The sequence below is a fragment of the Anas acuta genome, chromosome 21 (genome assembly GCF_963932015.1).
Source record: "Anas acuta chromosome 21, bAnaAcu1.1, whole genome shotgun sequence".
In the NCBI taxonomy this organism is placed as follows: domain Eukaryota; kingdom Metazoa; phylum Chordata; class Aves; order Anseriformes; family Anatidae; genus Anas; species Anas acuta.
This window is the reverse complement of record NC_088999.1, coordinates 6,868,616-6,893,139: the sequence shown is the minus strand read 5'-3', so window position 1 is coordinate 6,893,139 and position 24,524 is coordinate 6,868,616. Positions and strand designations below refer to the sequence as shown.

The window sequence follows — 24,524 nt, the reverse complement described above, 5'->3', positions numbered from 1 at the left end:
CTAACAAAGCATACATTGCAAATGAATCTTCCGGTAGCTCTCAAGTGTTTGCATTTCCAATACATTGCCAAGAGCAGCTCTCCATGCGACAACACCTGGATACCCAGCTAGAAAATTAAGGTTAACAGCAGAGAATAATCATGCAGGAAGTTAATTGTGGATTCCTAGAGAAAAAAAAAGTTTGGCTAAAGGCGCACAATGAATAACCAAACAGGGCAGTGAGCATTTACCTTGATACTGGGCACTGAACCCCTTCTGCCTGTGGTTGCCATCTGATGTGAAGTGAAGCCGCAGCCAATTTTTACTGCTGATAACCGGGGCCGGCAGATTCATTCCGGTAAACCTGCAAGAAACCAACCAATAACAGCCAAATGTTATTTGGAGACTGTGAATTGCACCAAACCCACCTGTCCTTCCACAGGCAACCCTCCTCCTACACGAACATCAGAGATCCTGAATGAGTTCCATATGCTCAAAGCAAGCGCCCCATACCAAAGAAAAATCAGATGAGAACGCTCATTTTGCATTCAGCCCCAAAGCTCAGAGGTGTGCATGAGTCCTCCCAGCTGCTGCGAGCACCCTGGGGATGGAGCTGAGGAAGATGCAGCCCTGCCCCACGCCCAGCTAGCAGGGGAACAGGGAAAGGAAGCCCTTAAGCCCTTTTGGGAGGCATCTATAGCAGCACCCGCTGCAGCTGGCCACTCCTGCACCACAAAGAAGAGTGGAAGGAACAGAACCCCACTGAACTAGAGGAGCTCTGCACGTTCCTCCAGAGCAGCAGTGCTTTCATAACCGTCACCTTTTGTTATCTTATTGATATCGCACTGAAATCACAAAATCATCTCAGGGGGCATACTACATCTAAAGCAAGCGAGGTGAGCTCGGCTCTCAAGCTCATTCAGTTCCTGTCTTCATGTCTGGGTAACTCTTCTTTAAAAGAATAAAGTTTATTTTAACTGAGGGAGATAAAGCATTGCAAGAACAATTTTCTTTTACTTGGAATAGGCAGCAGGAAGCAATGATTTATGATCTATCCCAACCCAGAGAAGATTATAACCATCAAACATGAGGTGAAAAGCTCCACAGCCCTTTATCAGTCCTTCAACAACTTTTTTTCTTCGTACCACTTTATACCTCTTTAAAAAAAAAAATAGTGTTTGCTTTATTAAACTTTAGGCCATAATTCCTGGTTGAGTTGTCACACGCCAAGCCTTAGTACGGAACGATGTTTACCTAAGTCACAGCACCCTTGAATTGAGCTACATAATGTTAACATTAACCACGCTAAGGTGAACACCACCACCATGGCAAAAGCTATTATGGAATCCTATTATTGTTAGCTAAAGCCCATTTGATTTTTTTAATCACAGACTGTCACTTATTTAAAAAATATTAGCACTTCAATATCTGTGCTTTTTTTAGATGAAGGTAAAAGTATTCCATATATCTATTAGATTCAGGAGGATACTTGCATTTTTAATATAACTACCCAATTTCAGGAGTAGAACTGAAGCCTAGAAAGTATTTTAAAAGTCCTTCACTCACCTAACACCTCCAAAGGTGCTCTTATTTTTTTCTAAAGCCAACAGCAGGGGAGCAGGCTGATACTTGGCAGCTTATTTATTAATGGTAGATGAACTGCAGCGTAATCCTGCTCCGCTAATGAAGCAGCAGAGATGATTATGCTGCATAACTAATGCACCTCTGCCACCTACAGTACAGACTAAACCACGTATTATTTTGGAGAGTTAAGCTGAATTCTGCATAATTATGAAGCATGACTGAAAACATTCTTTACACTATAAAATTGTTTAAGATTGTTGCTGAAAAATTCTCTATTGATATTTTTGTGCCAATTTTGTCGACCCTTTTGAAATAGCAGGTCTTCCAAAAATGATTTCTATATGGCGTTTTTCCATCCTTGATTAACTCAAAGTTAGCTGAAACTGTTTTAATTTGATACTTTTTCAAATAATTAAGTTCCAACAAACACGTTTTGGGCTGAGATCAAACATGGGATGTCTAAAACCAATTCTGAGAAAGTTACCACGGCTGGTTGTTATGACAACATCTTTAAACTTAATACTCTTACCCCCAAAGACTCTTATATTATTTGGAATCAATAGTCAAACTTCTCATAAAGAATCTTTAGGTATGCAGAGCCAAATTTTGCTTTCATAACTGCGCAGAGCTGATTAATTCGATTACCTGGTGTAAGAACTAGAGAGGAATAAAGTTAACCTGCTTGAATGTTGCAGAATTTCACCCTCCTCTTCCCCCAGCCCATTTTTACTACATAACCTTTCAAGAAGTAGATTCTGTAGCCTGCTGACTAGTGGTTTACTTACACATATACCTACTTTTACATCCATGAATTGTCTGCTATTAACTTCCAAGAATCCTGCATACATAAAGTGAAATGCTAAAATTCAACCAGCTGAGTGAACTGACACACTGAAGACCAGTTGGAGAAATTAACGTACAGTACTACTTGCTACCTTTGCAATACCATAAAAAAAATAAAATTCTGAAGGCAAAAGCAGAAGTATAGAGAAATAACCAGTCATAACCACAAGTGCTTTGCACTGTTGTAAAGTATTATAGAAGATTTAGGGTGAGGGACAATGACTCCCTGAATTTCCTGCGTGGAAGTTCATCAGCACCATATGCCATTTGCTTAAGACGTTGACAGCTTTGTGAAAGGACTAAATCAGCCAAGAAATCACTATCAGGTCCTCATTTCCATACACACCACTGCTCAAACTCCCAGCTCACAAAAAGACTGTATTCTCCAGGGCTCTAGCTGAACAGACTCCCTCTTTTCACTTTTATCTCCCTATTCCTTTTATTTCTGAAGTTAAGCAGCTCATTGTTAACGTCAGGTTGCAGGATTTGGAGCTCTTTTAGATCCCAGATGCTGCTGGCCATCGGCATCCAACTCGGATTTTGCACTGAAGCAGCACTGGAGCACCAGCTGAGACACACCAACAGTGATGGCAAGGAGGAAGAAAGCAGCTGCTGCCTTTTCACACACGTCTCAGGCTGAGAACAGAGCCTCAGCAGGGCTGTTTTGGCTGGGTACCCCATGGAAGTGTCCAGGATGGACGCATGGTACAGCACCAGGCACCACAGGAAAAGCACCAACAGGTTTTTGTTTGTTTGTTTTTCTGGGGGGAACCCTCCCAAAGAACAAAACAAACAAACCACTGTGGTGGGCTGAACTGTGCCTGCAGATGGCCACCCACCCAACATCAAATCCCTACCTCAGACACAGGTTGCTTCACCTGAGTAGCTCTATCTGGCACTCGGGGCTGCAGAGGAGACAAAACCCAGTGCTGCAGGAGGGAACGTGCTGGAAGCTGCAAGCTGTGATCCCAGAGCTGCAGCTTCTCCTGCTTCACGTTATCCAGGCAGCAGGCAAGCCACCATCACACAGCCGGACCAAAAGCATCCCCATCTCCCACCTTTTTCTCAGCTGCTGCTGCCACTGAGTCTGCAGGTGCACGACGGCAGAAAAAAGGGCTCATTCCCAATGAAATCACGCTGCCCAGCACCAGACTGGATAGGTCAGGGATGAAATGTTCTGATGGGTAAGAAATCAAATGGCTACGGCTATGCTTTTAATAGAAAACATCATGTTCACCTGCAGTTAACTACTACCTTTTCACTACAAGGCTCCCACAGGTTTGAAATAATCACTAGGAAGCATTAATGGTTAATTGATAATGGAATATTTAATTACAGATAAACACAGTTGATCTGAAGCAGCTGCATGGTCCTTGAATGCAAATGCCCTGGCTGCTGTTGCTGAATCTCAGATGAAATGGGAAGAATGCTCAGCAGGCAAAAGGCAACAGCAATCACTAAAAGCAGAGAAAACACCCCAAATCTTCTGCATGAGCCACCACCATGAGTCTGTGCATAGGGGTAACACCAGTCAGCACCCGTTAGCACTGCTACACCAGCAGGCAAAGTGACAGCAACCCGAAAGAAAAAGGCACACGGTAAAGGCTAAAACAATCTCTTGGCGAGGGCGCTGATTGCGCTGTGACACGGAGCACATGATGTTTATACCTCCAACTTTTCAAGGTCACGTTATTTTTGTTTTATAAACCCAGCGCTGCCTTGTTGTCTTCAATAAGGAGGAAATACATCACAGAGAGTTTAAAACGCCCAGAGCTAATTAAAAGCTGAAACTTCTTTCCGCATTCCCCAACACACTTTCGTACTACATTAAGTAGCTGAAGTTTCCACTCCTACCATTAGCCCAATAAATGATTGGATTTCTAACAGAGGGGCTTTTATTCACATGACTCATTGGACTATTTTTGACCTCCGCTACTGCACTTTTCAGTATTCCAGGGTTTTGTGTCTGTTTTTTTTTTTAAAGTCTATTAGCAATTTGCAAAAACTTTTCAAGCCTCTCCATGTCCATTTCCTCTTCCTCCTCCTCTTCCCTGCTGCCATCGTCAGGAGATATGAATCACTGGATTAAATATGCAGCTTCCTGAATATGACAGCATGTTAACTGGAAATCTGGGCTCTGGGATGACTAACTAGCAATGTAAGAATTGGTGGTGGCTTGTTTTTTAAAGTAAAATCAATAACCATTGCTCACTGATGGGAATTCAGTACCCATTCTGTATTAAATATCGTCTCAATTCAGGAGTCACTTGGAGAAGGAAATGAACTGAGCTTGCTCCCAGAAGCAGCCTCCACAGCCGTGCCTGAGCCTGCAAATACAAACTGCTCTCTGGAGGCAACCAGAGGCAGCAGAGGCAAAGGAGGATGGACAAGGAACAAGCTCATTTCAGCCCTGGCTTTGGTCTCGTCCCCTGCTGACCTTGTTTTTGGGCACTGGCTTGTGCTCTACCTATAAAAGACCCTCAAAATCACAATTTACCATTTCAACCACATGAACACTTTGCATGAGAAAGAACCTGTTAAAATATGCCTAAGATACTGTAATATACTGAACAATGCTGATCAAATTTGAAGGGTCCTCAACACCAATGTCAAGCAACCAGTGTGGAGAAACCAGTGCTCAGAAAGCCCAGGAGCTCCTGTAATTGCTTGCAGAGCATTTACCAGCCCCAGGAAAAACTCAATGGCAGTGAGGATTTAGAAATAATGTGTTTCTTCATAGCCAAGCCTGATTTTTTCTTCCCTCCCGCAATTTAAGCTCATCCTATGCACAGCGCATAGAGAACAGATTTTAGCTTTTTATGTCACAGTCCTTTGTGATACAGGCAACGAAAGGCACGTTCCCAGCACATACGGGGAGCTTTGAGGACAGCAGGCTCCGGGCTCCCCACAGGAGCTGATCTCACCAGGTAAATACCCAGAACAGGGAGAACAGAGAGCTTCTGACCTGCTCCTGTGCAGACAGGAGGCTTTGAACACGAACAACCATTTTAATCTTAGCTCTTCTCTGAATAAGCAGGGAAAAAAAGCTGCCCTAGGAGCACTTGGGTCATTTTGTGGTTGAACGAGGTCGGTGGAACAGTTTATTTACGCACATTTGTGATCAGGCTGCAAGTCCCAGCTGTTTGTTCCATCAGCATGGCAGAGGAGGACTACATTAGGAGGGGCCCGGCAGAAGACAAGAGTTCATGTTGTGATCACAGGTTTTAAATGAACTAGAGAGAAATATGGGCATGCCAGGCACTGCTCTCAGGTTCCAAGCAGATTAATCTGCTGCAGATACGTGCATGGTACACTACATGAAGCTTTCCTTCTGCTGTACCAGGTATTAGATCTGGTTAAATTTCAGACCATATTAAATTCTGGGGGAAAAAGAACAAACAAAAAGCCAACACAGATATTCAGCAATAACATCCAACATACTCCATAACCTTTTTTTTTTTTTTTTTTTTTTCCAGCAGGCACTTGTGAGTTCATTATTCCTTTTCAAACCAAAACCCCTGAAGCATTTTCCGATTTTCTGAATTTTACTCTTCCCTTTTACTTTGTCGAGACAGCTCCTAACCCTCACCCTGTCCCCGGGCCCCCACCCTGCACACTGGCTGCAAGTTTAGATGGCCTGTCAGAGATGCACCTCTCTAGCACCCCGTTCTGAGAGTTTTATCCCAAAGGGCTTCCAACATTTTTAAAGTAAGCTCTAAGACATTTTATTTTTAAGTGAAATTGAAACCACCAAGTTAAACACAGCTCCTACGATTCTCCTTTATTGCATAATACGGGAAGGTTAATGGTATCAAAGCTGTTCTTTTGAGCAAAAGCAGCGAAGTGTGGTTTTCTCAACTATTTTCTTTATTTCTTCTTTCACTCTTGTATTTCACATTGGAATCAAGCATTAAATATTTATACCACTCAGTCAGCCATTCTTCCCTTGGCGCAATTAGTATTATTGTACATGGATGGCAATGATTAATCTGCATTCACGCACCATTATCTATTTACAATCCCAATTCCGGCTTTAATTTGGTTCCACATGGAGAGAAAGAAAGAAAAAGAAAAATCAATAAAACGTCAGAAAGTGAGTTAGAGCACTAGAATAGTAGAAGGAGATATTTGCAGGCAGAAGATCCAATTTGAACTACCCTGAAATTTTATAAGTATGAATTTGACCGCAGTACTTCCTACAGAACCAAACACAGCGAGCAATTCATTGTGCAGATGCTACACAAACCGACTGTAAGAAAACCTGAAGTCAAAGGTCACAACTGGAGTTGGGAACTCTACTTGAAATCCCATTACATCGAGTGCGTTATTTGGAGAGAATGAATTTAAGCATGAACTTGTAGGCACAGACAAGCCCTGGTGCTATTCAGAATGAGAATGTAGCCAGACACCATCTTAAATAAGCCCAAACAGATTTAAAAAAAAAAAAAATAGAAACAACATCAGGGCTTTAGTGGCAGCAGCAGCACTGCGCTATGATTCAGCAGGGACTGAGCTGAGCCTGAGAGGGGTGCTCGCATTTCCAAGGTCACACCAACATTATCGCAGGACTGGGAGTTGAGCTCTGAGGTTTTAAGGTTCAGAAAAAAACCTTTTCTGACTGATGGGATAGGGAATACCTGGCACCTCTGACACCTTGGTGGGACTCTGACTCAGCAACGGCCACGTCAGACACGAGCAATACGCGACTGGGGAAGGCTCGGAGTCATTCTGCTCGTCTCCGTGTCTCTCCTCTCTAACCCCAAACCTCTGCATCTCAGAGATACCTGAAGTTAATCATTCCAACCGTTCAGGATCTCATATAAGTGTTGCTGAGCCATACTTTGTGTGCTCGGGGCATGGAGCTGGCACCAGCTGAGCCCCAGCCCCCAGCGCTGCTTGGCGGCCCCATGGCGCGGCCTAGTCACAGCCCGCAGCTTCCTCACGGCCACAGCCCCCGGGGCTCCATCACACGGCAGCACCGGGGCTCTTTGGGGACTGATTCTTCCTTTCAGTACTACTAGGGGACATATTGCTGAGGATATTCATAGCTGTGCATTATTATTCACTTCACCTGTATTTTTAACTTTTCATCCAAACCTCTGCTCAAATTATCATGAGAGGTGAAGTACCATCAATTCTGAGCATCTTATTTAGCATGTCTGCTCTATTAAACAAAGTATACTTAAGCACCTCTACACCTCATTTTTTGGTGACGAGAGACATCTCAGCACAATGGACTTTCACAAGGAAAATGAATAATTAGATCAAGTTATTGTTCCTCACTAAATGCTCTAGGGGATGGAAAGAATACACCTGCATCTTAATGAAAGAAGCCTCCCAATTCGGATTCCACCTGATTCTTAGTTCCTGGATGCAGCTCTAGGGCTAAATTCCCCTCCTGATTTAACTAGGTCACAGCACTTTTGACCTCAAATACTCTTGCCACCTGCCTGTTTTCTCTCAGAAGAGCTGCATGGATCTTTTAACAGCAGAATTCAGATTCAGCTCCAAGAGCAACAAATTTCTCCCAAAGCCTTCCAGTTGTGATATCTGCCTCTACCACCTCCAAAAACAGTAATGGAAATGAAATCTGATTAGTTTATCACTCAGCTTGCTTACTCTTTTTCCTCCCACCCCCATTCCATCTAAAGATGAAAGCATTTCCGTGCGGCAGCAAACCATCAGTCATTGACATCAACCTTAATTAATGCCTGCTCCCAGATAAATTTGCTGGCTAAAAGCAAATCAATACTTTTTCTTTTTTTTTTTTTTCCCAGAGCCTTTACACTGAAGTTTTCTTAATTCTTCATTTTTTTTAAGTGACATTCCTTAGCTCATCTTTAAAAGAACGTAAACCAAAATCTTGGCTGATACAAGTCAACGTGGTTCCACTGGAGACAACAGAGCCAAACTAATTTACGCTGTGCAGGGGATCTGACAATCTAATTTCTTTGCTGTTTTCCTTAACCTATGAAATGCTTCAAAATTATTTCAGTCTCATTAGTCTGAATTCTCTTGGATCTCCATGCTAGATTAATTATGGTCACTTACTGAAAGAATCCATTAGTCCACGTGTATTTCTGAAGCTGTCACAATGGAGCAATTCAACAGATAAGGTGGTCTCTGAGGAATTCTTATTAAGCGAACCAGTATTTATGCACACACCTCCCTACTACACATAATTAGTTTCTTACATTTACACAGAGAATTACATACGTATATATACACATGCATGCATATATAAGCATGCATTAAATATAAAAGAGCAAATGGCTTATCTTGTAGGTAAATACTTAGTTTTCAAGGCATTAACAGAGTTTAGATTTGCATTTTTGGAATAAAATCCACTTCAACCTGAAGGCATAATTTGACATGCCACTTACGACAGCAATGAGCAAAATGCAGATGGTGCATAAAGGTAATTGTGAAGTAGTCAAGCTGGCCATGAACAGAAAGAGAGTCTGTCTTCATCGTAATGCAGCTAAAGCCATGCTCCTGCTTCAACTGCAAAACACTGCCGAGTGGGATGGGGTCTGGTGTGGCTTTTTGCTGTGCACCAGCTGCTGGGGAGCCACATCCTAGGGCATGAAAAGCTCCCACTCTGTTGATGCAGACCCTTTGGGGTGGGTCACCACCAGAAGCTATAAAAAAGGCTCTTTCTCCTGCAGAGGACACGTTTCGGGGACTGAACAGCACTGCTAACAGGGGGAGCTTGTGGACTTTTTGCAGAAGGAAAGAGAAGGGCCCGTTTTCCTTCACCCAAGTAAAAGGGCCTTCAGTGCAGCCACCCTCACTACAAACTGATTCAGTAGAATGGAAGTCAACTGACAGAACAAATGTGTTTGTTTATGGCTCAGGAAAGCAAGACTGCAAGAACACAAACCCATCAACTATGATGGCAGGTACCGGAATAGGAGACCATATTGCTGAAACGGATGCATTTTATTACATGAAAGTACTTACCATAATACTTCTACTACAGAAACAGCATTTGGCTCCAGTCATACCAAAAGAAAGGTAACAAACATGATTATATTTATTCTATTCAGGAGAAAACAAACACTAATTCAACATAACAGAAGAACAGCTAATGCAATTGAAGCTTACTAATGCCGCATTGCAAATCCCCCAAAGAAATCTGCTACAGCTTTATTACAATTTCCTATAAACCCTTTCTGCCTTATTATCAGTGCTACAGAGATTGTTTTTCTCAGTGCAGGCAGAGTTAGATGTGTTGATAGCAAGAGACACTATTTATTACTTGATAAATAGCAACCGTTTCCATCACTGCAAGCACAGATATACTCACGCCTTTGTCAGTCTAACAATGCACTTAAGTTCCAATAAATTTGGACTCTCTATTGACAGATTAGACTGGAAAGACATGGGGCATGTTTGCACAACACTCAGCCCATGAAATTCTGAGGACTGAGCCCAAGAAGTTGAAAGATTATTCAAATTTCAGCCTCTCGGTTTTCCAGCACACCAGCTGCACAAGTTGCTTCCTTTGGGAACTGGTGCACAATCGGGTCAAGTCACCTTTGCTTTTAAATTCATAAAACTCTGAACTGATACTGCCTTCCACTGCCTAACGCTGCGACGTCGCATTAAAAATTGAAGATGCCAAGCTTCGGATACAACCGGAGTCTAGGCTGGAGCTCAACCACATTTGGACCAGACACAAAATTGAGTTTGTTTCTTGTTTTTGTAGTTTCTACAAAGGCTCTTCTGCAACATAACAAAGAGTCCCAGAAACCAGGAGAAAACAAGACTTGCAAACTGAAGCTTAGGTAAGCGACAGCTCTACGAAGACATGCGAGAATTACAGCAGTCATGGCTGTAGAAATTACAGCAAAATGCAAAGCAGCCTCAGGATGAAGAAAGTAATCAGAAAAAGCAAGTTGTCTGAGCAAAGACTATTTTCTGGCTCCACATTTACCACAGTAGGATTTGAATGTGACTGGAGTTTCTCATAGGACTGCAACTTAATGCTGATAATAAATAATGGCACACAACCGCGCCAACTGCAGAAAATACATCTTTACAGGCACAGCACTTCCATTTCCCTTTTAAAGATGAAGGGAACTGATGGGCTGTGTAACAAGGTGAGATGGTAAAGCCTCCAGAGGAAGGTGTAAGCCAGGTCTAATGGCTCCTGCCTCCGGGCTAAAGTCTGAACTAATCAAGTGATGAACGGCCCCTGGGTGCCAGCGCTCCTGCAGCTGCTTAGGGCCTCGGTTGCCCCCAAGGTGCCGGCCCAAGGGGTGCTGATTGATGGCAGCAGCACCAAAGCATGCCCCGTTCCCCTCCTCATCAAATCACAAGGGGATCAAAGTTTCATTTATTTTTATTTTCATCATTTTGAAGCGTACATGAACTCGGAACGATGGCAACGTGCCTCCTGGCCAGAAATCGCAGCCTACGTAGGTTGTTTATAGGGTGCTTTTATAGGGTGCTCAACTCTTACAGCCCCGTGCACTTATGGCCTTTGCTTAGCCCCTGGAGGAGTGCTGCTCTGTTCCAGAAAGCAGATAGAAAACTGGAACAGGGATCCATCACTGCAGTACCTCTGGGTGCTTACATAAAAGGGACTACATTTCCAGTCCTTTTAGCAGACAACAATTTTGAACTATCACGGTCAAGACTGTTTTACTTTGTAACTTCCAACTGCAGTAGGGTGACAGTGAGACTACAATTTCTGTTGAAAAGGGCTTAGTGGAACCATCTGCTTATTTACTCTAGATATTAATTTAGCATGAAGTCCAAAACTGAAGAAAAGCTGCATAATGGCTTCAAGCCAAATCCACAGAAGCCACTTTGTCCTTAAATTCCAGCCTCAAAGCTGCTCTAACTACTTTAAGCAAGAGCCTTCGTGCATCCTCCCTGTAGAGAGCACCAAGCGTGGTGGGACAGGGCAGGGCTCTCAGCAAGTTCCAGCATTCGGCATCACCACCAAGTGCCAGCAACTGGAGACATAATGACAAACCATGGAATCTTGCTCAAAATCTAACCCCAGGATCTATTTTGCAGTAATACCTAGACCCGCGATATAATTTGACTTTATAAAACATTCTAAGGCAGCATTTCCATCAGCTTCAGCATTTTTTTGACCAGACTGCAGATCTGTGTTGCAAGCATTGTGCTTTGCAGTCCAGGGACAAAAATGAGATTTTATCCCTGCTCACGCACTATGGCACTGCAGAGCTGGCTGAGAACAAGCTGGAGTCTGTTCCGCCACGTAAATCAGCCGTGTCTCCGTGTGGAACAGGAGACAAAAACCCATCCCTCATTTACACTCAGCACCACAGGATCACACACCAAGGCCAGGAAGTATGGATAGCATCCTCAGCCTCCTTCAAAGAGGTGCACAATCCATTTTTCTCTTGAACATCGCTGTTTGACAGTGATTCAACACGGCTGGTTAGCAAATTCTTCCATTGCTTAAAAATTACCATGACAGGTATGGAATAGTTTCTTGTCGTACCCTACAGCTAACCACCAAGAGAAAGTAGTTTCCCTTCCTCCTTGGTAGAGCCACGCATGTTTATATAGTGACTGTGTCTGCCTTCATCATCTTTTACATTCATCTCCATGGCAATTTTCTTTTCTAGGCATTGTTAGCTGCCTTTCTGGGAATTTGTTTCCAATCTTATATTTATTCAGAACTGGCATTGCCCCTGCATGCAACAGCTGCTAGAAAATTATATATATCCCATTAACAAACAATACAACTGTGCTGAAAAATACAACCACAAAGCTTGAAGAGGTTTTCAGAAAAGTAAAATTTTGTTTATTTTAAATTTAAACCCCCCAGTTCCTGGATACAAACCTATTCTAGATAGAAAACAAAAAGGTTATGCCATTTTTTTATTTTTATTTTTTTTTTCAGAAAGGTACTTTGCTGAATGGACCAAGGTAAAATCCAGGACATCTGCAAAGCTGCTGCATTGCTTTCTCATATTGCTGCATTGCTCCTATCAAACCCTTCCATATGTGCTCAACTTTTGTTCAGGATGAGCAGAACCCTTCCCATTAAGTGCTGCTTCCACTCCCTCTGTCCTGAGCGTGCTCTCATGCTAGGACTAATGGGCAAGAGAGGAAGAAACCTTGGGACTCACCACCACCAGTTACTCCGCAGGACCTCCCATGCAGGCAGTGCCAGGCTCGTTCACAGTGATTGAGGTTTGTTGTTATCCTTTAAACTGAAACCAAAAACCCCACTGTTTTATAGATCCATACAAGCAAACTCGACTTTAAGATCCTGACAGCCATTTCCACCCATCGGGAACCTAAGCCTTCCAGAATAGTAATTCTGAATTACAAAATTCACTTCTGTGCTACCAGCTGCCAAACCTAAGCTTTAAAAATGTTTAACTTGGTATTGGACCCTTGCATCAAACTCTACTCAGTAAAAATACCTTCTACCAGATATCAAAAGAACAATGCCCTTGAAATTAGGCACTACAAGGAGGTCAAATGGAAGCAGGTCCATAAAGAGCAAACAAACACTATTTCAGAGCTCAATCTTATCTTTGGCTCAACGTGCATGGCAGGCACGTTACGAGATGGTGTTGTTCTGGCATCTCAGTTAAGAGATGTACAAGAGCAACTTTGCTCTACAAGATGGAATAAAGATGCGCTTGCTTTGCTTCATGCTTAAGGCAGGAGAACATCCAGAGATGACTGTGTTGTGTGTGATGATTGTCTTATTTTCCTTCTTAAGTCTGAAAGGGATAAAAATATTCCATACTGCAGCCAACTTACAAATCACTGGAGCTGGAAAAGAAGCGAGATCATCTTCCTCCCACTGAACCCATGGCACCTTCCCCTGGCCGCCAGCACAGGCATTGGGCTGTGCAATTCCCTTGTTTCCTATTCCCAAATTGGGAAAACTATAGGATCAGGGAGAGGCATGGAGCTGGCAGAGCAAACACCTGGTCTGCTCCCCAGTCTCTTACATAAACCATGCAACTGTCTTCAAATCAAGGGCTTATCTGTTTAGTATCTAACAGGAACAGAAATGACTCCTGATCTTAGCCACGCATGGCAGCCTAAGCCATCACTGAACAGCAAGTTACCTACTTCAGGGTCCTATCTGCCCTGCATCTCTGCATTTCATAGTCATCTGCAGGGTCCCTGGGACCTGAGAGAAAATGCTCTCATAGTGAGGCAAGGCTCTGGGACTTACAGGGCCAGGACTCAGCTCTTCAGCCGTAAGCACCCTGCAAAAGTAGGACAAATCCATTTAATTCGTACATTTAATGGAAAAATCCTTCCATAGCAGTGTATCACTGCCAGACAAAGAACACCAAGTGCCCTCTCTACACAAGAGCACACCGGAGTTACAGCCAGGGCCATGGTCAACAGCAGCAACAACATACAAGTTCAACTACGGCCACAGGAACAGCATCGGTGTAATCCACGTGCCCTAGCAGGCACAACCCAATTAATATCCCTTTTGTCTCACGGAAACCTCTTTTGCACCTTCCTACTAGAAGTGAAACTGCCTCTTGGTCTCCAGCATGAACCACTGTAATATTTTATGCCTGCAAGAAGGTTGCAGGGGCAGAGGGAGAAGAGGAATTGAATTGCCCTCCAAGGTCATTCAAGCAGACTCTCAGTAAATGAGGTCTCCCTGAAGATTCATAAAACTAAAATATACATGTCTTGTATATTAAAGCCTAAAGAAAAAAAAGAGATCAAATATTATTAAAGGTCTGAGTGAGAGCTATAAAAGGCAAGGAAAAACAGCGTTAAGTCAAACACAGGATCAAATTCAAAAGGAGCAGAACGGAGGAGAAAAAGATACAGATAGGGATTGTTTCCAACAGCAAACGTGTTTACCTCATTAATTTCTGATACTCCCATCCTCCGATCAAGGTGTTTGGGATAGGGCAAAAGTTAAACAAAAACTAGGCACAGTTCCCAGAACAGCAGCCTGGGAGCACTGTATCTTGCGCAGACAGCCCATCAGTAAATCTCAGCATTTCGCACAGAAGAGGTCACTGTATAATTATTGACAGCACCAACGGGGGAGGCGGGCAAGGTGACACACGGGGCTGACAGCCTGGAGCCCAGCTCCCCCAGGCTGGTGCTCGTCTCACGTGGTCTGCTTAAAAGCCTGGGTGTGCCTGGGATAAGACCTTATTCTGGAAGAGTCGTGTATGCACCCCAATTTATTTGTTCTCCTGCCCTCCAGCTTCCTGGCCCCATTCTCAGGGCAACTGGCCCCTTCCAGGCCTCCTCCCTTCCCTTTGGAAGGGCAGCGCTGCTGTGGCTCAAGCAGGGCTAATAAAAAGGCAGGCAACAAAAAAAATAATTCTGTGGGATCACCAAGAGGAATTTTTATGAGGGAGAGAAGATTCGGTAATGATGATGTTGAAGAAGCAGTCGTTTGTACAGAGTGGTCCCCGTGGTAATTTCTACAGTGACTACAGAAGTATAATATATAGGATTATTGCAAGGAAATCTCTCATAATGAAGCAGATTCTTAACTTGGTTTGACATTGTCATTTTACACTACGCTATTTAATGTGAGACCAGCAAAGTAATAAATACTTATTTTGCCAGGATATCAAAGCCCTGTGAGAGGTGCAATATACCAGTTACAGCAATGAATTGTTAAGCTAGATTCTCATTTTTGCACTGAATACTTCATTGTCCTCATTGCCTCTTTAGAGAGAAAAAAGAGTTACCTGCTTAAACCACACCGGAAGGTTTGATATTGCATTCTGTGATAAGTGAATGTTTGAGCTTTACTGTATCTAGTGGCAGGCACGAGGAAGCTTCTTCAGCAACATCCAGTCAATGAAGCTATGGAAAAAATAAGAGTTGTTTTCCCCCTTCGCTCAGCCAAATGCTTTCCTTCCCAGGTCATTATTAATGGCTTCAGCTTTTCCTGTCAAAGAAAAGGTTTTGAAGAGGTCCTTGCAACATCATGTATATTTACTTAGCAAGCCATTGAATAATTGCAGCAAAAGAGCATAAACCACCCTTAATGGTGAATAATTTAAAAAAATCCATTTTCAAGAGGCTAGTGTAACAAAATAGTTTGCTGTTGAGAGAATTCCAAGCATTCGATCCAAGTAAATAAATTATTGTTTCTGAGGATCAAGTGATACATTCTCATCAGCAAAGTGTGGACTCCTGCATCTACCTCAGAGAGCCAGCACATCCGACAGCAGAGCAGCAACTCCACTTCAGAGATTCCCTCAGTGAAAGCTTTCAGAAAAGGAAAACACTCATTTAAACTTCTGCCTGCCTGTGTTCTCCCATCTCCTCCATACATTTGCAGTCAAGCTGTAACAGGGCTATCAGCAATGCCCGCTGCCTCCTCCAACAAAAGCCCACAGCTCAGTGGCTGCGCTCAAAGTCATGAACAAGTTTTAAAGAAAAAAAAGGCATCGATGGACTTGGGTATCATTTCATCATGCAAACCACAGCATTGTAAAAATAATTGCAGCCCTTGAAAATTTGATGTCTGCAGAGTTTGATTTGTTGAATCAGCTGTATTTGACAAAACATTGCAAAAATTATAAAAATCTCCATGATATGAACAATTTCTATTACAATCTAGATAGTCCATAAAGACGGAGGCCATGGCTGCAGGGACACAACCTGTTACGGCCCCAAAGAACTTACATTTCCCAGAGAAAAAGCAAGACAGGTAGGAAGGGAATTAGCCAAGGTCACAGAAATGGACTACAGCAAGCTGTGTAGCAGGAATAAGCATACAAATTTTAGAAGTCATTTAACGTACAGAATATACACTACAGCTACACAGCAGTCGAGCTAAAAGCACTCCACTTGTATAAAATGCTTTGCTCAGACAAAAGTTTGGAGGAGGGAGAAGGATTGGTTAATTTGGGCTGTTTCCTGCTGTCTGCTTAATATCAATGGATGTAGCTTGTGTCTGTTCTAGAGTTGGACAGTGAGAGTAACAGAGATTTAATTGGCACGAAGCCCACGGCAGCCTCTGCCAGAACAGCTGCTGCCTGTCTGGGAGAAAAGCCATTCTTCTTGCCAGTGTCCTCCAGTACCAGCACACCAAAGACAAACAGCTACGTGGTGCGTTTCTTACCTTATAGGCTATCTGAGGACGTAAGGCTAGTAAAACACACCTAACTCGGCACACAGATGTTAAAGAAGTTCGCTCTACACATTTAGCATCACCTCTCCTGAGCAACCTCAGCATGGAAAGGGCAGAGGTGCCAAGCAGTGTGCTACTGGGGAGGCTCAGCCTTCGCTGGGCAGAGCGCAGCTGGGAAAGGGAGGTGGGCATTGACTTCGGTTACCATGCTTTGGGTGACCTGCTTCTGCTCCAGCTTTGTTTTCTTTTAAATACGTATGGTATTACTTCATGGAGCCCGGGATATCTGTAGGTGGAAGTATTAGAGAGAAGGCAGTTGTTACAAACAAAGGAAATATTGTTAGAGTTTGGGGGTGGAGGAATCATTGCCAGAGAACTGGAAACACACGTGCTATTTTTGCAATTGTGCATGAGATGTGCAAAGTAAGAGCAACTTCCTCTACCTGTTGGTATACATCAAGCTTCATTATGATAACTCTATTGGAGTGCAGGTGAGTTATTTAATATTTGCTGTGCCACTGTTAAATTACCAACGAGTACAACCAGGAATGGATTTTTACAGCCAAGAGATTAAATTACACACCCTCACTTCACTCCCAGAGAGGACACTCTGATAAAAGGAAAAGTCTCCAGTAACAATGAATAACAGGTGCATTAAAATAAAAATCAACTAACGGGGGGAGGCGCATTGTCTGTTCTGTTGACAAATGTTACCAAAATATACAATCCAAACCACAGTAGGCATGAGAGGGAGGTGATCTCACTATCAAGGAAAAACAGGCAGCATGTTCAATTCAAACAAACGCTATCAAGAAATATTCCTGAGATCGGTACTCCTTGAACCTTTGTTATCTTACCCAACAGCATCTTATCTAGGGATTCGCAGCACTTCAGCATTTACATACAGCATTTAAAATAATTCCTCTAGAATAAACTGCTTATCGTTTCCACGATGTCCCTTCCCCTCCTTACAAGATGGTTTGCAGTTTGTCCTTTAGTTTTCCCCACGTGTAACACATCAGAGCTGTACAAAGAGAAGCCGTGTCCCAGGTTAGATGAGCAAGAAGCTCACGACAAAGTATGAGTGGTGCAAGCCCCCAGCTGACAAACCAGAAGCACAGGCAGCCCCAACATCGAGACAAAGTAAACGAGCAGCCTCGCATCTTAGCACGGTGCCTCACTAAATGATTTTGTTGGCAACCCAGAGAGACAACAGGGAACAGCCACAAACATTTACGATCCCAGTAACCTGTGGAGATGATGTCCTTGGCCGTGCCATCAACACAATGAGCACAGTAAAATGATCTTCCCATGAAGAAAAAGCTTCATAATACTTTCATCTGGGTATCAGCCAAAAATGCTTCCTCAGGGGACACGAATTTTAGTGGTGCAGGAGATGTTTCATTCCCATTGAAGCCAGCAATGCAGAACCCATTTGAAACCAGCCAGTCCATCAGAAGAGGGATCTGAAACCAGCCCTGAGCTCGTCCTCTCAGAGCAGGCAGAGGGCAGAAGCAGAAGAGTCCCTGCTACCCAGGCACCCTGGGGTGCCCAAAGCCACAAAAATGCCCCTACACTGCTTTTAGGCCAAAGCCCAGTTCTCTAGGCAGTATCACACAGTTACTCTTTAATAGCTTTTTTTTTTTTTTTTATGGCATGGAAGAAGGAACTTAATATTGCAATTACTTCATTTAATACCATGTAATGGCTCAACAAGCTTGTCAGCTACCTGCAAAAAGAGAAAAGGCAAAGTATGGTATAATTGCACTAAAGTGGAAAACATGAGTAACTACTCATATTAAAAAGGATCAGAAATAAAAAGGCAACATTGTGTGAATTAGACAGAAAATAAAGCCTTTATGACATGCAGCTGAAGATCTGGCATGGTTTAGCAGCATCTTGAAAACCAATTCAGCACAAGAGACCATTCTCCTCCCGGTGACCTTGGCTTGCCACAGGCAGGACAATAATGGGGAAATGAGAAAGAAGGAGAAAACGTTGAAAGCACGCACTCTTCACAGGCATGCAAAGTGGATAAATTGCGCTTCTGTACAGAGTTAGTAGGTCAAGGGCAAGGCACCTCCAGAGAGATGGTTTTCCTGCGACTGAGTAAGCGAGGTGGTACATAGCAGCATCGGTGTCTGCTCTAAAACCGGAGCTTGGCTTTTTGGTGGTCTGGCAGCCCAAGCTCCCAAAGCAGTGGTTAAACAGCCCCTCTGCAAGGTGAAACCAGACCTTACAGATCTCACAATTTTATGGCAGGAAGGAGGAGACAGGAAAAAAAGCCGCCCTTTGTAGAAACTTCCCTGATGACCCTCAGTAACATTAAAGGCAAGCATGCTAGCACACGGTTTGAGGTATTTCTAAGGGTAACTACTCCTTACCCCAGCCTGGAAAGGCCCCAGATCGAGGCCAGGATCTGGACTTGGGGCATGATGATGATGGCTGCCTGCGCTGTCAGACTGGAGTGACAGCACTTTATCTTCACAGAAGGCAGCAGCAGCAGAAATGGCACGGATGTGTCTTACGCCCATTTCCTTAGCTGATTTCTGTCCAGGAAGAGAAGCAGCAGTGTTTGCCACCTCAAAAATAGCTTATGAAGAAGCGTTTCACTAAAAGGACCCGTGTGTACACCTCAGCTAAAGAGAGAGCTATTCTGATTAAAATTAAGTCTTTGACCTTAGCTTTATGCAACTGAGATTCCTTCTATCTCTACTAAAGGCAAAACATTCACCAAAATATCATCAGATTATGAAAAGTAACACACATTACTTCTATTTACCCTGTGGCTTTTAAGATAACATTTACCATGTTGGGTCCTTTTTTTTGCAATCACAAATCTGACTAAGAAAGACTACAGGAGAAGAAGCTTTCAAAAGTATCTTTAGATTCACACTGTATAATTATGAGAAGCGACAAAGACGACAGTGCTGAACCTTTTCCTTTCTTCTGCTCTTCTATAAATGGTAAGCTTTCAGACATTACACAACTTTGCATCTCTCTACATCATACTTTACATAGATCCTATACGCCTTAGCGTGTGTCTGATCTTTTCAACTGAACTCTCAAATGTCAACATTCATTTACCTTATAATTAACATCATCATGAGCGGTGACATTTTTCTCATCTTCCTGCTTTTTTTGTGTGTCTTGATAGGTTCTGTCAAGGGGCTGTTTTTACTTTCACTTTTTAAAAGAAATAGTAAAAAAAAACATTCCTTCAAATTAACAGCTAACATGCATTGAAAAGATTGGTGCTGATGAGGCAGCAACTTTGAACAGTGCCGACCTTTGCAGCTTTCTGGCAATGAATGGAAAGCCAGGGCTTCACATTTTTCAGTATGCGATCCATGTAGTGTCTTCTGGATTTGTTAGTTTCCTGCATTACCTTTTACATTGCTCCTTCCAGCATGAAATTTTCACTTACCATGGCAAATTGGAACCAATTTCACACCTTCATCAACACTCATTAACTAATAGGCAGAAAGGTAAGGTCTTGGATGAGTGAGCCCGTCATCTAGGCTGGTGAGGTGTTCTTTTTGTTTTGTTTTTAATGAAGTGTCAGATACTAGAGAAACATTATTATGTATTATATATAAGCTTTATAGATTCTGCTTCTCACTAGCAATCTAAACAGGTCCACAACAAAGATTTTCTTCTGCCAGGACTGATGGCAAAATCTTTTCTCCATAATTAGGTGTCTGCAGTCTCAGGATGCATTTCCAACGACTGCACTGACTAGATAACAACGCTAAGCAGGTATTTTAGAACAGCCGCAGGACTTGATCAGATTCAGTTAAGAAAATGGACAAAACACACTAACAGTTTCAGGATACCATTATGTATACCCAAACGATAAAACAAATAGCCCTATCCCAACCATTTTGCAGCCTACTGACTGATCTTATGGCACAGAATATCTTGCCTATTCTGTACTTGAATTTCCCTTAGCAAAACACCCAGCAAACTCGATGTACCTTAGTGCGTTATCGGGATAAGGCAGTCATTTTTAAGTTATAGCTCCCTATAAACTCCTATCAGATAACTTTTTTTCTACGTTATTGTGATGTGTATCCTGACTCGTGTATAACAGTAGTGGCAGGGGGATAGCAACAACCTCGCAGCCATTCCCAGCTGAAGCTACCTCCCAATGTGCTAAGATGAGTGTAAAACACTCTCCTCAGCGAGGACGGCGCGTGGAAGAGCAGATGCCTCATGGCAGGGTGTCAAGCTTACTTCTGTCTCTGACGGATAAACCTCTTGCAGGGGACAAGACCAGGAAACGTGAAATTGGGATGAGCACAAGCTTTCTCTGCTGGCTTCTGAAAGCTCCACGCTAGCGTGAGGACAGCATGTGTGCCCGAAAGGTTCCTGGCTCCACTGATGAACCACAACTCCAGTTCTGGCAGGCTCTAAGTTATTGAGCTCCTGTAGGTTTATAAATGCATGCTGTGTACGCTCAACATGCAGCTAAGGAAAGGGTTTCCCCACTAGCCCCCAAAGAGAAGATTGAGGGAGCCACAGCCACAGGAAAGGCTTTGCCCAAACCCAGATGCAAGTGCATCAGGAGGTGGGCATCGCTAGGCGCTGCTGCCCATGGATGATTTGTACCCGAGCAGCCTCTAGCACAGAGAAAGTTACCATGATAAAGCTGCTGTGTTATGGTATAGTATGGCCTGCCAAACCCCAGCACACCTCTCGGCACCAGGGAGGAGTGGGACAGCACCGGCTGGGGCCCTGCACCGGCACCGATGGGGTGGTTCCAGCGCTCCAGCCCCAGGATTCACTTAAACAGAGCCGGCCTGTTTTGATGAATTATGTAGGTAATTCAGGGACATAAGCAAACATTCTGCTGAGTTCAGATTAATGGCCTCAATTCAAAGTGAATTTTATAAATGACCTAAACCAAGTGGGACACACGCTGTCTCATGTGCATTTTAACACAATGCAGTCCTTAAGGCAATTTCACCGAATATTGTCAATTCCACATTTAAATGAAATTCCTGGGGAAGATCTGGAAAGAACACAGATAAATGAGGCTAAATAAACTAAATCAGGGAAAGAGCAAAAGACTTTTATTTGTAGCTCCTGAACTCTGGGAATTGGGGAATCTGGAAAGTCTCTTAGGCTGAATTATTGAGATAATAAAGCACCTGCTGAAGAGACCTCTAAATGCTGTAATGAAATTATTTCATTGCCCCAGAATAATCACAAATGCAGGTTGTCTTTTGAGAGCAAAAATGAAAGAAAAAAAAAAAAAAAGGAAGGGAAAGCAGGATAGATAAATGGAATGCAAATCACCCTCTCTGCTCGGAGTAAGCAAAAAAGCCACGACATGAAAGGAGCAAGCCTTATGGTCCTACAGAGTTTGGTCCCATTTTATTTACTATCGTGGGATCACTGGAAAAGGAGTGAGAGTAAACAGAAGGCGAACAGAGAAGCACAAAAGCACCACCACGTTCAAGTATTTTGTCTAGGCTTGATTTTGTCAACATCTCGATTGGAAGCAGGGTTTTGCCACAAGCTTCTATGTAAACTATGACAAATCATCCAACCCCAATCCTGACATAATTAAATGATGTCACAATTAAGCCATCTGACCCTCACTCTGACATAATTAAGCAATGTAGCAATTACAGAAGTCCTATTAGTTGCAACAGAATTATGTAATAAAGAAGTCATCTGTAATACAGGAATGACTCCCTGCTTCCAGTACTTCCAGTCTTTTGTTCCCCCATCTTTACCTTTCAAACAGACAAGTTCTACAGAAGTCGGGGCTGTTCCATAATTTAATACTTCTGCGATCCACCACATATGAATATTTAACACTGCTGGGAACTTCAAGAAGTCATCTTGTACTTACAATGAATGGTCAAAATTTCAATTTGTTTTATTTATGCTCTTGTTCTTAGCCACAAAAACTGTGAGAGGAGCAGAAAAGCTAGTCATTTCCCAGGAACAACCGATTTAACCTTTTGAAAACAAGCAAACAAAACATAGGAAATTTCTTTCCAAACGTTCCCACACAAACCTGCAGAACCTCGCTACATTTTCATTTACTAAAATGTAATTAATGAAGGCTTTTAAGCCCTCAGAACCTTTCAGATTAATGAAAAGTCCACCCAAATAAATTAGACACATAGTCCAAGAGCTGCAGATTTAAATTACAGTAGTTATCCTGACAGGAACCAAGAAACAGCTGTCACATACAATTATTTTTAGGGCTGCTACTAAACCATTTTCACATTATGAGCTGCCACCTCTCAGCAGCTAACAGCGGCTTCACATTTTATCACGACAAAATAAAGTGAGAGGCGCTTGGTTATCTCCTTGGGTATCGCACCCGCTCGCAGCGCACCGGGCGTTACGCGGAGATAAACCATGCCAGGGGAGGAAGGAGCCGTGTGGCATCACCACGGCTACGACATCACCCCAACCGCCCAGCCAACTGGGCTGTGGGGAGCACAAAGGGTCCCAGGCAATCGGTTCCGTGAGCTCTGAGGTCACAATCGCACCGTGAGGCCATCGGAGAGCTGTGGTGCCTCGCCGCCGTGGCGCGGAGCTGAGGGCCCCGCGGCGCCATGGCCCCGTCAGCCGGCGCGCCCCGTAGGCCGCAGCGCGACCACCTCCTCTTCTATGTCTCCATCAAGAAGAAGGCCAAAGCCAGCCAGGAGCCTGGTGCTGGCGAGCAGCCTTCACGGCAACGCTCCGAAACCTTCAAAGCCATGGCCGAGGAGGAGAAAGAGGAGGCTGAGGAGGAGAAAGAGGAGGCTGAAGGCACGGTGGAGCGGCACGAGGCAGCGCACCCGAGCGACGGGAGAGCGTCGGACCCGCTGAGGGGGGTGAGGAAGAGGAGGCGAAGGAAGCCAAGGAGCAGAGGTCACTTCAGCACGACGAAGCAGCCGCTCCCTGCTTTCTTTCTGTTCATGGCGCAGCATCGTCCAGAGCTGCAGAAATCGAATCCGCACTGGACAGCGGCAGAAACTGCCACGAAGTTAGGGAAAAGATGGCATGAGCAGCCGGAGAGGGAGAAAGAGATGTACAAACAGCAGGCTGCAAGGCTGAGGGGGCAAAAACAAGCGAGAAGAGCGTAGAGGTCAAGGTGTGAGCCACGAAAGGAGCTCACGGCAGAAAAAATGAGCAGGAAGCAAAGACTCTGATGGCCTGCTTTGCTGATAAGGCTGTGACCCTCTGCAATTTCACCTCGTTACTGGTGCAGCTGTAGCTCCTTGCAAAGTTTTGTGCAGTTCATCACAAGGCTTAGTAAAAATAACTGCAAACGCTAGATAACCCTGATTTTTTAGACAGGGCAATAATTCTGAATTAATATAGTTGGTTTCATATTTACGGCAATGGGAGGGTTTGTGCACCCTAGGGATGGATGTTTCCTGCTTACCCACAAAGAAACTAGCAGTGAGTCTTCCCTGTCTCCTATCCCCTCCAAACCCTGGGTTAAAACAGGCTCTTTCCATGCAGGAGGGATTCTGTCCCTCGAGCTCAGCAGGTACTGGAGCCCGAGAGACCACGAACGCTGCTGCCCCAGGGCAAACACAAGGCACGTGGCTGATGCCAGGGCTCTCTGGCTGGCCACCTGCTTGGCCTGTGCACAGCACGCACCGTGCGTGCCTTGGAGGTGATGGGGTGGGTTGGACGGAGCACACAGCTCCACTTTTCAACCTTCAGCCTTCTGAACAGCAGCATCATTTGGAAGGGATGGCAGCCGCCACTCTGAAGACAGAAATAATCAGTAATAACCTCTGCAGGTCAGGGAGCAGAGGAAAGCCTTGGGAAGGAGCACAAATTCAGACTCAAAGCCAGGACAGGTACCAGCCCCCAGAGAAGGGCTGGAGGACAGGGAGGTTTCTGCTTTGACCCCAGCCTCCCCCCGGGTTCCTAACAGAACAGGCACAGCTGATTTTCACAGCAGGGCCAGCCCCCGTGTCTCTTCTTTAAGCAACCCTGCCCCAACTTCTTTCCTTTGGCTCACGCAAAGGGGTGCCTAAACTTGATCCAGAAGTCTACATCTGTT

General features: G+C 43.9%; 1 protein-coding gene across 11 annotated transcripts in view; it reads right to left on the bottom strand.

Moving 5' to 3' along the window:
- Positions 1-24,524, bottom strand: part of CSMD2 (CUB and Sushi multiple domains 2) — a 322,375-nt gene that overhangs the window by 164,394 nt on the left and 133,457 nt on the right. For 8 of the 11 annotated variants that reach the window (XM_068657555.1, XM_068657554.1, XM_068657553.1 and 5 more), the window contains one exon: positions 231-343. In XM_068657555.1, the coding sequence (XP_068513656.1) occupies positions 231-343 (113 nt within the window). Of the gene's footprint in view, positions 1-230; positions 344-3,263; positions 3,412-3,464; positions 3,598-24,524 lie in introns of those variants that run through there. The other 3 variants (XM_068657562.1, XM_068657563.1, XM_068657564.1) reach the window with 3 other exon arrangements.